We start from the raw sequence: 16,567 nt of genomic DNA, 5'->3' as shown, positions 1-16,567 counted from the left end.
TCCGCAGCCTGGTTCCATCAGAAAGAAGTCGATATCATGATATCATGTCAGACTTGGCCGCGGGACCGAATGCAGTCATCCTTGGTTTATATTTTGTGAAGCGAGCCGAGTGCTTCAGCCACACTAATGGTGATGTGATGAATAGATATTCAGGAGAGGTCTCTCCTCTCTTTAAGCCTCGGAGCCTCAGGCCGAATGTGCGTAGTCACAAGTAGCGAGAAAGAGGAAACATTTCATAGCGGTATGTTCTGGATCGGCCATGACACAAAATGAGGCCAGAGATTTCATTTGTCATTTCTCTACGGGTGTCATTCAAACTCTGCCTGGAAATCTCATTATTGCACGTCATTCTAATTCCCCCGCGCTATGAGGTCAGATAACAGTTTGAAAGCATCCCAGACTCAATCAGCCCGTAGTCAACAATCGAATGTCCCGGGAGAAATAAGCAGACGTCCATTTAACATTAAAAGATGAAAAATATTCAACCATTATCCAGGAGGCTGAAGCTGCATTGGGATGAATAGCATCTCCCACTCCCTTCCTTTGTGGATGGAATATTAATACCATAGGTGGCCTTTGTGGCGTCTCTCAGGCTCCGCTCACAAATATCAACCATTAATCTCAGCCGATTTGTGTTCACAGCGATCACACTTCACATATTACCGCACATTTTACTGCCTTTCCGTCCCCGAACGCCACATCTGTAAACCATGAACGCACCGACACATGACAATTGAGCCCATGTGGCGACGAGGTGGCCGACGACTCTTCCCCCACCTTCCGCCATTATCATTCTTACCTCACACTCGGCTACATGCAAGACTCTCATTCTTTGCTCTCCATGTTGCATCACTGCTTTCCTTTTGTGGGAATCAAACTTGCACTCAGATTATGGCAGAAACATTAATTCATTCATTCTTTTTCCTCACAAGGGTTGTGGGGGTGCTGGAGCCTATCCCAGCTGTCTTTGGCCGAGAGGCCGGGTACACCCTGGACTGGTGGCCAGCCAATCACAGGACACATATAGACAAACAACCATTCACACTCACATTCATACCTATGGACAATTTAGAGTCGCCAATTAACCTAGCATGTTTTTGGAATGTGGGAGGAAACCGGAGCACCTGGAAAAAACTGGGAGAACATGCAAACTCCACAGAGAGATGCCCGAGGGTGGAATCGAACATGGGTTTTCTAGCTGTGTAGCCTGCATGCTAACCACTAAATGCACACAGGCACACAATAAAACACAACAGAAAACAGTCTGAGGACAAGGTGACGACGAGCAACACTAGCTTTGTTAGCTACAGTGCTAATATCACACTCACTAATTAACCTAGCATGTTTTTAGAACATGGGAGGAAACCGTAGAAAACCCACGCATGCACGGGGAGAACATGCAAACTCCACACAGAGATGGCAGAGGGTGGAATCGAACCCTGGTCCTCCTAGCTGTGAGGTCTGCGCGCTAACCACTGAACCACCGTGCTGCTGACAGAAACATTTCATTCGTAATTTTAATTTAAATTAAGGGTGTCCTGTAAATGATGGAATTATATCCAGGGTGATTATTTACCTACACGGGAAAGAGAGCGGCTAATTGGAAGCAGGCAATAATTGAAATGAAGCTGTTATTAAAATCATTATGTATGAGAAGATCATTTTCTAATGATAATTTGGAGTACATGAGGAAGCAGAAAGGGGAACTCAATGCTTCAATGGAAGAACGGCGCTTCAGGGGGACAGGAATCGAACGCCGGAGACGTTGCAGGGGGGGGCATCCCTCATGACCGAATGCATGTTCCCCTGACCTAAATCCAAGCCAGAAAATCGGTGACACAATCTCGTCCTCCTCGCCCATGCATACAAAACCTTTCCATCAACACTGTATGCCACACTCCATTTCACCAAGTCATGCCAGTGTAATAACCCCCCCCCCCTATATGCTTGTAAAATCTGTAGCTCAGCCTCCATTTATTCAGACTCAAAAAGATAAGGTTCAGGATCATCATTTGTCCAACAGTAGTGGTCGGTGGCAGCTCTCACAAAAGTCTGCCATTATTAGTCATTGCAAGGTTTATGCCCTGCTGTTGTTATTGGAACAACTAGCACTAGAGTCGACATCAATACACCTAGAAAATACGTTCCTGTAGTGTTGATTCATTCATTCATTTTCTACCGCTTATCCTCACGAGGGTTGCAGGGGGTGCTGAAGCCTATGCCAGCTGTCTTCGGGCAGTGAGAAGCAGGGTACACCCTGGACTGGTGGCCAGCCAATAACAGGGCACATATAGACAAACAACCATTCACACTCACATTCATACCTATGGACAATTTGGAGTCGCTAATTAACCTAGCATGTTTTTGGAATGTGGGAGGAAACCGGAGTACCCGGAGAAAACCCACGCATGCACGGGGAGAACATGCAAACTTCACACAGAGATGGCCGAGGGTGGAATTGAACCCCGGTCTCCTAGCTTTGAGGTCTGCGCGCTAACCACCTGACCTCCGTACAACCCATGTAGTGTTTAAAATGATCATAATACGGCAAAAAAAAGTGTTGCATGTTATTATTGATGTACCAGTTATGGGGCCACACGCAAAAAATGTGCATGTGAAGGTTTATGATGAATTTTAGAGGGCTACACCCGCAAACGTTATAACTGCCCACAAACGTAATAAACCACAAACGTAATACAAATCTGCAGTTTTGAATGTAATAATCCTGCAAATGTAATAAAATGTGCCTACTGCAAACGTAATACTGAATTTCCTGCAAATGTAATAACTATTACATTTTGAGGATTTTAACAAGATAATTCTTTTTTTTCTTTTTTTTTGTGGAAAAAATATTACTCAAAGAGTATAATTTGATTACATTAAAGGAATCTTTAATTATTAAATTATAATTTATTTTAAATTAAAAAAGATAACATAATTGTGATAATTGCAATTGTTTTAATGAACTTATTATTACTATTATTATATTTTATTATTTCTTTTGAGTATTTCTTCCCCATATACACACAAAATCACACATATAATAATATACTGTAACTAAAACGCACATGTATGCCCACAAACAAAATGTAATAATTTGTAGGAAATTCAGTATTACGTTTGCAGTGGGCAAATTTTATCACGTTTGTGGGAAATTTATTACATTTGCAGGATTATTACATTCAAAGCTGCAGATTTGTATTACGTTTGTGGGGCAGTTATTACGTTTGCGGGTGTAACAAGACGCGTGCTGATGTTTCACATCAAGATTGTGCATGACGGACAAAATGCCCCCCAAAAAGTGCAGTCTTCCTTAAACTCTCAGTTTGGCTGTAAAAGTAACATGTAGTTAGAGGTCGTTTGGGGATTTCTGTGTAGCGCTAATAATGTCTGCCTAATTAAATGTCACAGCTTCTCTGCACGTTTTAACGGCCTGAAGATGGAGGATGCAAACGGTAACTACAGTTCCCACAAGGCAGCTTTTTCAAATCCAGTCCGGTCCCGATAACTCGCACGCTTGCTTACGTTTGACATGTTTTTGTTTCATTTCTCCGCCCCCCCCCCCCCCCCCACCTCCCTCCCCCACACTTGCTTGACAAGAGTGTGCTGCGATTTCTCAGACACTGTGAGTGTAATTGGCAGCCTCTCAGCACTTCACTGTGTGTTGTTGTTACTCGCGCTGTTGCAGACGTAGCAGAAAACAGACAGCATGTAGATTCATCACTTGGTTATTTTGGTTTTTTTAATGCATCAAGTGGAAGGTGGTGGGGGGGGGCGTTCCTTTTCTGTTTTGACTCCTCATGCAAACACCTTTTTTCTCTACTCTAAGGTTGCTTTTCTTCCATTCAAAGAATCCAACTCAGACCAAAAAGACAGCAATTCAGTGCTTCTCAAATTGCGGGGCGTGTCCCCCCCCCCTCGGGGGGGTTTGTCGCCGTATGAGGCAGGGTGGCCTGCCAACATGTATGAATTTGTTGTACGCAGCATGCAATTTGAGTCTTGTATGCTTCACTGCGCTCCGTTTTGTTGCATTTTGCTAGTGTAGTCTGTACAGTACAGATAAATAAATACATGACATAAATACAATACAATCAGTTTCTCAGTAGTATTTCCTATCGGGAGGAGGCACGAAAACATTTGTCCCCTCAGTGGGAGCATGACGGCAATACAGTGTAATACATAGTTACATTTAGTTAGTATTTACTTGTCACCCTTTTTTCCTACTTTTTTCCATTTTCCCCTCACTCTTTATTGCTCTCTTGTTCTACCATATCTTACTTATTGTGTGGAAATATGGGGTAATAACTATAAAAGCAATCTTCACTCGCTAAATGTACTGGAAAAAAGGGTAGTAAGGATAATTCAGAATGCCACCTACAGAGAACATACTAACTCCTAATTTCTAGAATCACAAATACTAAAACTTCAAACAGCTAAAATAATGCATAAGGCTAAAAATAACCAATTAGCTAAAAATGTCATCCAATACTTCTCTACAAGAGAGGAGAAATCTCAGGGAAGAACTACATTTGAAACACTTATATGCTAGGACTACGTTAAAAAGCCATAGCATTTCAGTATGTGGAATCAAACTATGGAATGGATTGAGTAAGACCCTCAAACAATGCACAACGATGAGCCAATTCAAGAAACAATACAAGCAGTTGATGTTTGCTAAATACAAGGATGAAGAGTCTTGAACCAGTCATGATGTGCTATACATATCACTATATTGACACTTACTATGGTACCCATTATGTCATTGGATGGTCATATCCCAAAATTATGGGGGTCCCAAAACCCCCAAAAAGATGTTCAAGCATGCCAAGACCCTGATGATTGCTTTTGTAGGCTACAAGATCCAATATAAGATATTTAAATGAGCAGAATAAGTGACAGGAAATGACGTTGAGGGTTCAGTAAATAGCCTTAGAAACTGTAAAAAAAAAAAAAGAAGCATATCTCATATCTAGTCGCATGTTTTTTTTGTAATAAAATGGAGCTAGCAAAAGAAGCAGACCTTTTGCTTATGTAAGGGATACACATTCAAGTGTAAGACATTATAAAAAAACAACTGTACAATTGATATGCTATTGAAATTCACATACAATTCCCTGCTTTGGGGGTCCCAAAACCCCCAAAATCCCACAAAAAAGAAAGAAAGTTCAAGCATGCCAAGACCCTGGTGATTGCTTTTGTAGGCTACAAGATCCAATATAAGATCTTTATATGAGCAGAATAAGTGACAGGAAGTGACGTCGAGGGTTCAGTAAATAGCCTTGGAAACTGTAAAAAAAAAAAAAAAAAAAGGCATATATTGACACTTACTATGGTACCCATTATGTCATTGTATGGTCATATCACCTCGTACTTTGGTACGAGGTACATTATTTAAAAAAAAAAACTTAAACTGTATTATGGAAAGCAGGAAGTGAACAAATGTTACTGATTGTAAAAGTACCAGATGGAGGGGTAGGATTGAATAAGCTTTGCTTCTTCCTACTCCTTTTGGACATGTGGAACTGTGAACTGATTATGTGATGCATTCAAGTGTAATCTGATGCATGTTTAAATGAAATAAAACCATTACCATTTTTTTTTCCCACGAAGGACCAATACCGAGGTTAATTAAACACACCAAACCCAACCAATGTAAGCCAAAATATGCAAAAACGTTTAATATATTTAAAGGAAAAACAAAGTCACCCTACAAAACCAACATCAAGCCATTGATAGAGATAATAATGTCAGACTTGCAACAGGAAGTGCAGCACTGAGTCCTAATCATGAATCAGGAGCTGTACGGTCAGGTTTTGCCTTCCTGCACAGCAAGGCAGCTGATTGCAGCTCTTGTCTTCCGCTTTGGGCAATTCTCAGGCAACACATGATGCCAGCCTACTTGACTGAGCGCCCATGTAGTCAGCTAGAAAGTCACAAATAGTAACACTATCAGGGGTGGAAAGTGTTGAGATGGCAATCAAGCCAGCAATCAGAAGAAGCCATCATGGTAAGAATAGCACTTAATGCATGTACAGGTACACATGTAGAAATGTCCTATCTTATATCACGTACAGGGAAGTATTGGGAATGGTTCTACCAAATGCGGAATTTAAGTTTTTTGGTATTCAAGACAAGAAGTTAAAGTAAAACCTCTATTCAAAACACAATCAGTACTATCTGTTCATCTTTCCTACTAGTCACAACAATACCATTTTAAAATGTCTAAAATGCTACTTAAAATTAAAGTAAATGAAAACAAATGTTAATTGCATTATCTTTAACATTTTAACTAATTTGTTTCTATACTGTTTTATAATATTCTAATGACTATTCACTTATAATAAAAACATTTAATTATTTTAAATTAATTTAATTTAAATTTAATTTAATTATTTAATTAAATAAGTGAAATAAAAATACTAATTTTCCATAATTATTTTATATAGCAATTATTTGTAATAAATATTTAAATAAAATACATGTATTTTTTCATATTTTTTGTAATTATTCTTGTCCTGTAAATTTTAACTACATTTAAATAGTAAAAGGCTGCACGGTGATCGAGTGGTTAGCATGCTGGCCTCTCAGCTAAGAAACCCAAGTTCAATGCCACCCTCGGCCATCTCAGTGTGGAGTTTCCATGCGTGGGTTTTCTTCCAAAAACATGCTAGGTTAATTGGCGACTCCAAATTGTCCATAGGTATGAATGTGAGTGTGAATGGTTGTTTGTCTATATGTGCCCTGTGATTGGCTGGCGACCGGTCCAGGGTGTTACTCCGCCTCTTGCCTGAAGACAGCTGGGATAGGCTCCAGCAACCCCCATGAAAATGAATGAATGAATAAATAAATAATATATCATTATTTCAATGAAATGATCAGCTGGTAAGATTTGGCATTTATGCCCAAATAAACCAGACATATTTTTTTAAATAATGAACACAATAAAAATGTGAAGTTTCCAGAAATGACACCGCAAGCCAATGACAGTGCTATCCGTTACCAGTGTTATGGTGTGCTGATTAACTGGCCTCGGTGGGCTCCACTTGACAATAGATGGACTCCCCACAGGACATTGCAGGTGTCTGCCAGTCAATAGATGGAGACCCACACTCACCACCACATACAGTACGCTATTGATCCTCTTCCCTCGTGCTTTCCCAGCAGAGGGACACTATATAGTCAGCTTTTATCTGCTATTATTGAAGATAAGCACTATTGAGCCTCCGCTTGTTCAAAGTACTCCACGCTTCAGTGTGACAGGAAGCGATGGTGTCCATCACTGATGTTAAGAAACATGCACACATACTGTATTGTTTCTGCTGCTGCAGCATTTCCTTGTGAAGCTTAAGCCATATATATATATATATATATATAAAAAAGAGAAAGAGAGAGGGGACGATAAAAGGAAAACTTGGTAAACAATGTCATTAATGATGCAAACAATACACGCACGTCCTGTCTTTACTTAGTCTGGGGTTACATGAGGTGATGTGCAACGCACACACAAACATGTTTACAGCTCAAACGCAGCATGCGGTAAAGCGCATGCCTTCTTTTTTTTAACGTACACGTCACAGACCAAATTAAAACAACCACAGAGCTGCAGATATGCTTTCCGCAAATTACCCATAAACAAACTGCAGAAAAAATAAAACACTATACGACTATGGTTCTTCATTTAAATAAAGTTTTTGTTGATTGACCACCTTGTCGTCATTCTCGGAATAACCGGGCAAAAGCTAGAGTATTTTTGCAAAACGCAAGTTGTGTAACCTGCAGGACGCTGCAAGTCGAATGGGCATTACCCAGCATGCTTTGCTGTAGTCTTTTTTTTTTTTATGAGTCTTAATCCTTCAGCGGCTCGGCTGTCTCTGTGTGGAGTTTGCATGTTTTCTCCGGGTACTCCGGTTTCCTCCCACATTCCAAAAACATGCTAGGTTAATTAGCGCCTCCAAATTGTCCATAGGTATGAATGTGAGTGTGAATGGTTGTTTGTCTATATGTGCCCTGTGATTGGCTGGCCACCAGTCCAGGGTCAGGGTGTACCCTGCTCTCTTGCCTGCAGACAGCTGGGATAGGCTCCAGCATACCCCCACGACCCTCGTGAGGATAAGCGGTAGAAAATGAATGAATGAACAAGGCTTCGCTACACATCTTAAAAGAAAGTCCGTGAACTATACATCTGGGAGTTGTAACTGTGATCATTTTCTTCAGCAAAGAGGCTAACCTACCTAGCATGATGTTGCTGTTCAAATGTGAGTGTGATATTAGCACTGTAGCTAACAAAGCTAGTGTTGCTCGTCGTCACCTTGTCCTCAGACTGTTTTCTGTTGTGTTTTATTCTGTGCCTGTGTGCATTTAGTGGTTAGCACGCAGGCTACACAGCTAGAAAACCCATGTTCGATTCCACCCTCGGGCATCTCTCTGTGGAGTTTGCATGTTCTCCCAGTTTTTTCCGGGTGCTCCGGTTTCCTCCCACATTCCAAAAACATGCTAGGTTAATTGGCGACTCCAAATTGTCCATAGGTATGAATGTGAGTGTGAATGGTTGTTTGTCTACGTATATGTGCCCTGTGATTGGCTGGCGATCAGTCCAGCGTGTACCCCGCCCTCTCGCCCGAAGACAGCTGGGATAGGCTCCAGCACCCCCCATGACCCTTGTGAGGATAAGCGGTAGAAAATGAATGAATGAAATCCTTCAGTGGTTAACTTCTTTTTACACTTGAATGAGGCGCAAATCAAATCACCATCCATCAAATGATTTTTACATTTTTTTTGGAGACACTTTCCCATGCTATTGAATGAGAAGTGTCTCCAAACTTTTGACTGCTGCTGTGTTAGAAACGTTATAATCTTACATTCAAAATTGCTTATAGAGATTTTATGATGGTGACAGATTGACCCTGGAACAGATTATTACTATTATGTTCCCATAAGAGACTTTTTCCGACCTTACATTACACCCTGCTATTAATCAACGACCTCTTCGGCCAGCGTAGTGCCAATGTTGTTCATTTGCCGGTGATTTATTGCACGCATTCACGCTGCCATGACTCACTCCTTGCACTTAAAAGTATGATAGTGCTTGTTGCACATGTGCAAAAAAAAAAAAAACCCACAGTGTGCTTAATAGATTAAAAGCACACCACTGCGTCAACCCTGGGCTAGAGTCTATTTATGCCATTTACATTGTTACCATGGCGAGGAGGTCACGCGTGTTCAAATTGATTTTGATCCTGATCCATTAAGAAGGCGGCGAGCCTCTGTGTCCATCATCTAATTATCAAATTATGACTCATTTCTGGAGAAACAGGCTGCGCGCGGTGGAAGTGGGGCTGACTGCAGCATCTCTGCTTGGCTCAGTCGGGATGGCTCAGCGTTACTGTCTAATGAGCTGAGGTGTAATTTTTGGGGCCTGTACTTGGACATGATGCCGGGCTACATGCGATGTGTTTATGCTCCGTCTGCTCGGGCAGTATTATCTCACCCAGGGTTATCCTCGCCCATGATGTTTTTCCTCCAAAAGGGTCCGGGTTCACGGTGCTACACTGCCCTCCATGGGTGTGTACGAGCACTGCCGTGGCAGTTTCATCATCTTCAGCTAATTTAAAATGCTCTTTTATAGATAGAACCCACAGGCTTGTGCAAAGTGGCACATTTTTCCATGTTTATGTTAAAACGTAAGACCCCTCTAATTGGAGGCACTACGAAAAAAGCACGTGTGTGCATAAAGACGCTCTCTAGAGAGAGGTGCAAATGTGGGTCAAAGCATCTAAAAACAAAAAAAAACAACAATCTGATTTATTCATATTTAGATGATATTTTTTCCACATGGGAAACAAAAGGAATTGAATTGATCAGTTCCAGAGTCAAACTGTGTCCAGCATGGCTATCGTTAATGTTTATTAACTCCACAGGCAGTGTGTTAAGTAACATTCGTTACATAATAAAACTCAATTTGTTGATTTTGTCAGTAACAGGGTCAAGTATTGGAATTGGGAACTGCACAAGAGATGGTTGAGTAACATTTAGATTCATTTTAACTGTAATATAACAATTTTTCTTGAGCTTAATCCAGCTGATTTTGAACGAGAGGCGGGGTACGCCCCGGATTGGTCGCCAGCCAATCACAGGGCACATATAGACAAACATTTATAACTATGAACAATTTTAACATGCAAACCTCACACAGAGATGTCCAGATACATTGACATCTTCTATCTCTGATGTCAACTTACTTTAGACATATTGTACTGAATCGCCAGTACAATTCACATTTTTTTATGTTCACATTTTTCAATTTCAATTCTCAATATTCAAAATTTGGTATACCATTTAAAAAATATCAGAAATGCTAAAATTAACGTAAATAAAATCAAATGTTAATTGCACTATTGTGAAGATTTTAACTAATATTTTTCTATACTGTTTTATAATATTCTAACAACTGCTCACTTATGATAAAAATAATTCAATAAAATATTTAAAATAAAAATAATACATTTCCATAATTATTTTTAAATAGTAATTAAATGTAATATATATTTAAATAAAATACATGTATTTTTAAATTATTTTTTATTATTTTTTATTTATTTATATTATTACTATAATTATTATTATATTATTTTTTATTATTTTTCTTTATATTATTTTTTATTAATTATTCTTGTCCTGTAAATTTTAACTATATTTGAATCGTATATAGACCCTCGGCGACTTAATTGGCGACTCCAAATTGTCCATTGGTTGTTTTTTTTTTATCATTATTGTTATTAATGTTTATTAACTCAACTTTATTAACTTAAGTGTGTTAACTAACATTCATTACACGTCATTCGCTACATAATAAAACTCAATTAGTTGATTTTATCAGTAACAGGGTCAAGTATTGTCCTTGGGAACTGCACGAGAGATGGTTGAGTAACATTTAGATTTACTTTAACTATAAAACGAGTGTAACAGTTTTTCTGGAGCTTAATCCAGCTGACTTCATGCGAGAGGCGGGGTACACTCTGGATTGGTCGCCAGCCAATCACAGGGCACATATAGACAAACATTCATAACTATGAACAATATTAACATGCAAACCTCAGAGATGTCCAGATACATTGACATACATATTGCTAGCAGAGAAATACGTTCAATTATCTGTTCTATGGTTATCATCACATTTTCCCTCTATTCCATCACAGCCCATTGAATCTTTGAATCTACCTTAAAATCTATATTTAATTTCACAGCAAAGAAGGATTAACTATGTAAATAAAGGACCGAAAAGGAGAGGACTGTGTAAACCTGTTAACAACGCGGAGAGAAATTAAAAATAAAACACACAGGCAGGTAAAAACAAACAACCTCCCTGGCAGAGGCAATTAATCGCTAAATTATCCATCTTATTCCCAGTGCCAAAGGTTTAATTAAGTGCAATAGTGATTATTTTTTTCATCTTTTTGGCCTACTTTTTCTGGCATCTTCTATAAAAGGATGATAACTAGGGAGTCTGTATATTAATGCTTGGGCTTCTGCTGCCACCTTGTGGACATATTTGACTGTGCACAGCCTCAAAACATGAGAAGACCATGCAAAAAATGTGATTTATTAATGAAATAACAAAAGATACTGTACAAATTAATTGTTATGTTATCTTTTTATATATATACTTGGTGTATTTTCTGGCTTCTACATCTCTAGTGGAAGTGTGAATAGATGCAATGCAGGCCCAAATTCAGCCACTAGGAGGCACTGTTGCTGCAGTAAAGCAAGTAGTAGAGCCTTGACAGGTGAGCTGAGGAGAGCTGACATTTTTTTTTTTTTTTTTTTGATGGTGCCTCTGTCTTGTCACATGACAGCACACTGCCAAAAGAGACCCATATCACTCCTGAGGCGAGTGGCCTTCCATCCGTGGATGACAAAAGGGAATAAGTCAGCAGACCAGGACGCCAGGAAGAGGAGATGAAGTGCCACTTTTATTTGAGCGAGACCCTTCTTGCATCATTATACTTCATGTGAAATGACACCATAAGATGGTGATAGGTCGACATCCCATCATTGGATCTCCTGAGTGGCACATTTAGACTGCCCTGATTCTGACTTTAGAACGCGTCTCGGCTGCTAAAATGGCAAAGTACCTGACACCATCTGGCTTAGTGTTAGGTCGGTATCGTGCAAATGTAATTGCATTTATACGATGAAGTCCTATGATAGTACAGAATTATTACATATGCGCCCCCCCCTATGGGTTGTCTGCTTTGGAAGCATACATTACAGTACACATATCCTTCAAGTTTAATATATAAGATCAATGCTTATGGCCAGGGGTTAGGTGTGTGGCCATGTTTCTCAACCAATCTTGCTTAAATTTTACACACATATGCTTATCAGTCCTCCAATGATGTGTACCAAATTTCACACCGATTCACCAAAACACCCTAAAGTTACAGTGGGTGTTCTGTAGAGGGAATTTGTATTGGAGGATCAAAGTAAAAAAAAAATGAGCATATGATTGCATTGCCCAAAAGCACTAACGTAGGTTTCCCAGAAGTCTACATAAATACAGAGCATGTAACTCACCGAATAACTACAAAGATAAACACTCGCCATCTGAAACCTGATTTTTATTCATAGTAGTTTGTTTTTGTTCTACTGTTTACATGTATTTTTATTTTACTTTTATTTACTTTTTTATTGACTTTATTTATTTTACTTTTATTTACTTTTTTATTGACTTTATTTATTTTACTTTTATTTACATATTTACAAATAATGATCCAAAACAAGAAACACGCAAACTCATCCATCCATTTTTTATTTTTATTCAGTCGTTTTGTTTTTGTTCTACTCTTTACATATATTTTTATTTACTTTTATTTACTTTACTTTTATTTACTTTACTTTTATTTACTTATTTACAAAACTTATTTACACACAAACCCATCCATCCATTTTCTATGCCGCGGGTATGCTGGAGCCTATCCCAGCTGTTTTCCGACAAGAGGCGGGGTACACCCTTGACTGGTCACCAGCCAGCCAATCACAGGGCACATATAGACAAACAACCATTCACACTCACATTCATACCTATGGACAATTTGGAGTCGCTAATTAACCTAGCATGTTTTTGGAATGTGGGAGGAAACCGGAGTACCCGGAGAAAACCCACGCATGCACGGGGATAACATGCAAACTCCACGCGGAGAATCAAACCCAGGTCTGTGGTCAGGACTGTGTGGCCTACATGCTAACCACTCCACATCCGTGCAGCCACCATATAGCCATAACACCATGATAAAACATAATACAGTATTACATGAGTGGTACATCAGTCTTTACAGACACACATATATATATATATCTATACACACACATATATACACATATATATATATACACACATACATATACACATATATATATACACATACATATACACATATATATATGTATACACATACATATACACATATATATATACGTACACACACATATACACATATATATATACGTACACACACATACACATATATATATACGTACACACACATATACATATATATATATATACACACACACACACATATATAGCCACACATATATATACACAAGAATAATTATATATATAATATTATATTATTATTATATATTATACATTTTGCTTGACCTGTGACTGGCTGGCGACCAATCCAGGTTGTTTCACCCTCAACCAGCTGGGATAGGCTCCAACACAGCCGCAAGCCTATAGTGAGGATAAGCAGCATAGAAGATGGATGCTTGAATGGATTTTGCTTTAAGTCTTGGCCATAAAAATCGGTTACTCTTTAATACTGTGAAATATTACCTCTTAAACCTTTAGAGACGGATATCCTTAAGGCTTGGCGCCCCTTGTAGCCTGGCTAAAATATACGCCTCGGCTCAATAAAAGGTTGGGAAACACTTTGTTCAAGAAAAAAAGTGTATATTCTTTGACGTCTTTTGCAACGGAAATGCATAAAATATACAATAAAAAGTGGACTTAACTATCTATGCTTTTAACAGCCACTAGGGGGCATACAGTATGTGTATTTCTTTATGACTTTGATGGCATGGCACAATTCCTAAGTTGCTGTGATTGCGGCATCAACGTTTACATTTTGCATCGAGCCGCAATGTCGGCCACCACCGCTATTGAATCATTCACGCCACTCCGACGTCCGCACGATTTCACGGCGCCAGCGCCACACTTTTTAAAAAAAGTAACAAATGAGACGTCACCACGGCTACAAATGACACTCCACCCTCTGATGTCCCCCAAACCCACCGGACACTGACAACCTTTTAAAAAGCACCCCCCGCCTGCCTGTTATTAATGTTTATTAACTTGACTTTATTAACTTAAGTGTGTTAACTAACATTCATTACACGTCATTCGCTACATAATAAAACTCAATTAGTTGATTTTATCAGTAACAGGGTCAAGTATTGGCCTTGGGAACTGCACGAGAGATAGTTGAGTAACATTTAGATTTATTTTAACTATGATATATGAGTGTAATAACAGTTTTTCTGGAGCTTAATCCAGCTGACTTCATGCAAGAGGTGGGGTACACTCTGGATTGGTCGCCAGCCAATCACAGGGCACATATAGACAAGCATTCATAACTATGAACAATATTAACATGCCAAACCTCACACAGAGACGTCCAGATACATTGACATCCATCCATTTTCTATGCCGCGGGTATGCTGGAGCCTATCCCAGCTGTCTTCGGACGAGAGGCAGGATACACCCTGGACTGGTCGCCAGCCAGCCAATCACAGGGCATGTGGAATGGAATGTGGGAGGAAACCGGAGTACCCGGAGAAAACCCACGCATGCACAGGGAGAACATGCAAACTCCACACAGAGATGGCCGAGGGTGGAATTGAACTCGGGTCTCCTATTTGTGAAGCCTGTGTGCTAACCACTCCTACATCACACAGCTCCTAAAAGGTTTTATTTCCTTTTATTTACAAATTTGGGTAATAAGAGTTTAAAAGTCAACATGGGGGTGTTATTTCATGTCTAGAGGGCTCTAATAATGCTTAAATATTCATTCATTTTTTACCACTTATCCACACGAGGGTCGCTGGGGTGCTGGAGCCTATCCCAGCTGTCTTTGGGCGAGAGGCAGGGTACACCCTGGACTGGTCGCCAGCCAGCCAATCACACGGCACATATAGACAAACAACCATTCACACTCACATTCATACCTATGGACAATTTGGAGTCGCTAATTAACCTAGCATGTTTTTGGAATGTGGGAGGAAACCGGAGTACCCGGAGAAAACCCACGCACGGGGGGAGGAACATGCAAACTCCACACAGAGAATCGAACCCAGACACAATTCCTAAGTTGCTGTGATTGCGGCATCAACGTTTAATTTTGCATCGAGCCGCACCACCGCTATTGAATCATTCACGCCACTCCAACGTCCACACGGCGCCAGCGCCACACTTTTTTAAAAAAGTAACAAATGAAACGTCACCACGCTTACGAATGATGTCCCCCAAACCCACCGGACACTGACAACCTTTTAACCCCCCCCGCCGCCTGCCATCGATCCGGTAAAGACACCGGCGCACACATTACAAAAGGCCACATCGGCTTTGTGCAATGAGTCTCTCACTTTGATAATCACACACACACACACACACACACACACACACACGGGTTGTGAGTCATATAAAAAAAGAAGAGAGAAATGTCAGGCAGACGGGAATGGGAAAAGAGTGGAATACGAGGCGTTTGGGAGGGGAAAGAGACATGAGGCAGCCAATGTGCTGCTGTGAATCTTGAGGAGGAGAGTGCTTGGTGGGTGAGGGAGGGATGCAGAGCGAGCGAGCGAGCGAGCGAGGGAGGGAGGCTGAAGATGTCATTCCGAGAGAGGGAGGATTCCTGCGTGATGCTGCTGGATGCGAGCTGGTCTCCTCTAACAGGTCTCAGCAAGGAGCGACGCCCGCTACATATATACAAGAAGAACAACATCAGCTGAGTCTGGTTCTTGTTGCGCTCGGAGCAGACTGGCGTTATTGGCCGGAGCTGTGGTCCAAGGGTACAGGGCGGGCTGTAGGGCCATCAGAGGAGAAGGGGGGCGCCCCAACTGTAGGAGGCAAACATCATGAGCGTTCCCATGTTAAAGATCGGGGCGGTGCTCAGCACTATGGCCATGGTGACCAACTGGATGTCTCAGACTTTGCCGTCTCTGGTGGGACTGAACGGGACCGCCATCTCCTCCAGAGGGGGCACCTCGGAGCGGATCGTTAGTGTGCGTATGATTTACTTTTTGTTTGGAAAAAGTGAGGAATGAGCTGGCGACGCATGTGAGAGCAATGTTTGCACTAAACGACGCCGCATGATGATGATTGTGTGTTTTATCATCAACACTGAGTGATGCTGATCCCATCTGTCAGTCAGCAGGGTGGGAGGCAAAGGCTGTTGACTGGGAAGGGGGGGGGGGGGGGGGGCTGTGCTTGACCACAGCGACAACGCAACTTGCCATGGATGAGTTGCGGTGTTGTGTTCAGGGTTGCCAAAGTGCGAAATATTGA

At 40.6% G+C, this 16,567-nt stretch overlaps 1 protein-coding gene and 1 long non-coding RNA gene across 3 annotated transcripts in view; one reads left to right on the top strand and one right to left on the bottom strand.

Annotated features, from left to right (window-relative positions):
* olfm2a (olfactomedin 2a) overlaps positions 1 to 16,567 on the top strand; it is a 68,305-nt gene that overhangs the window by 16,066 nt on the left and 35,672 nt on the right. Inside the window, exon 1 of one of the 2 annotated variants that reach the window (XM_058050280.2) lies at positions 15,890 to 16,284. The exons of the other annotated variant lie outside the window; for it this stretch is intronic. Within the exon in view, the coding sequence (XP_057906263.1) occupies positions 16,138 to 16,284 (147 nt within the window). The 5' untranslated portion in view covers positions 15,890 to 16,137. Of the gene's footprint in view, positions 1 to 15,889; positions 16,285 to 16,567 lie in introns of those variants that run through there. 2 annotated transcript variants of the gene reach the window in all.
* LOC144894442 (uncharacterized) overlaps positions 1 to 16,567 on the bottom strand; it is an 84,069-nt gene that overhangs the window by 41,424 nt on the left and 26,078 nt on the right. The gene's annotated exons all lie outside the window — the stretch shown is intronic.

This window comes from Doryrhamphus excisus, linkage group LG16 (assembly GCF_037039965.1).
Source record: "Doryrhamphus excisus strain RoL-2023G ecotype Guam linkage group LG16, RoL_Dexc_Guam_v1.1, whole genome shotgun sequence".
NCBI classification, from domain to species: domain Eukaryota; kingdom Metazoa; phylum Chordata; class Actinopteri; order Syngnathiformes; family Syngnathidae; genus Doryrhamphus; species Doryrhamphus excisus.
The sequence above is the reverse complement of the archived record's forward strand: the minus strand, read 5'-3'. Positions and strand labels throughout refer to the sequence as shown.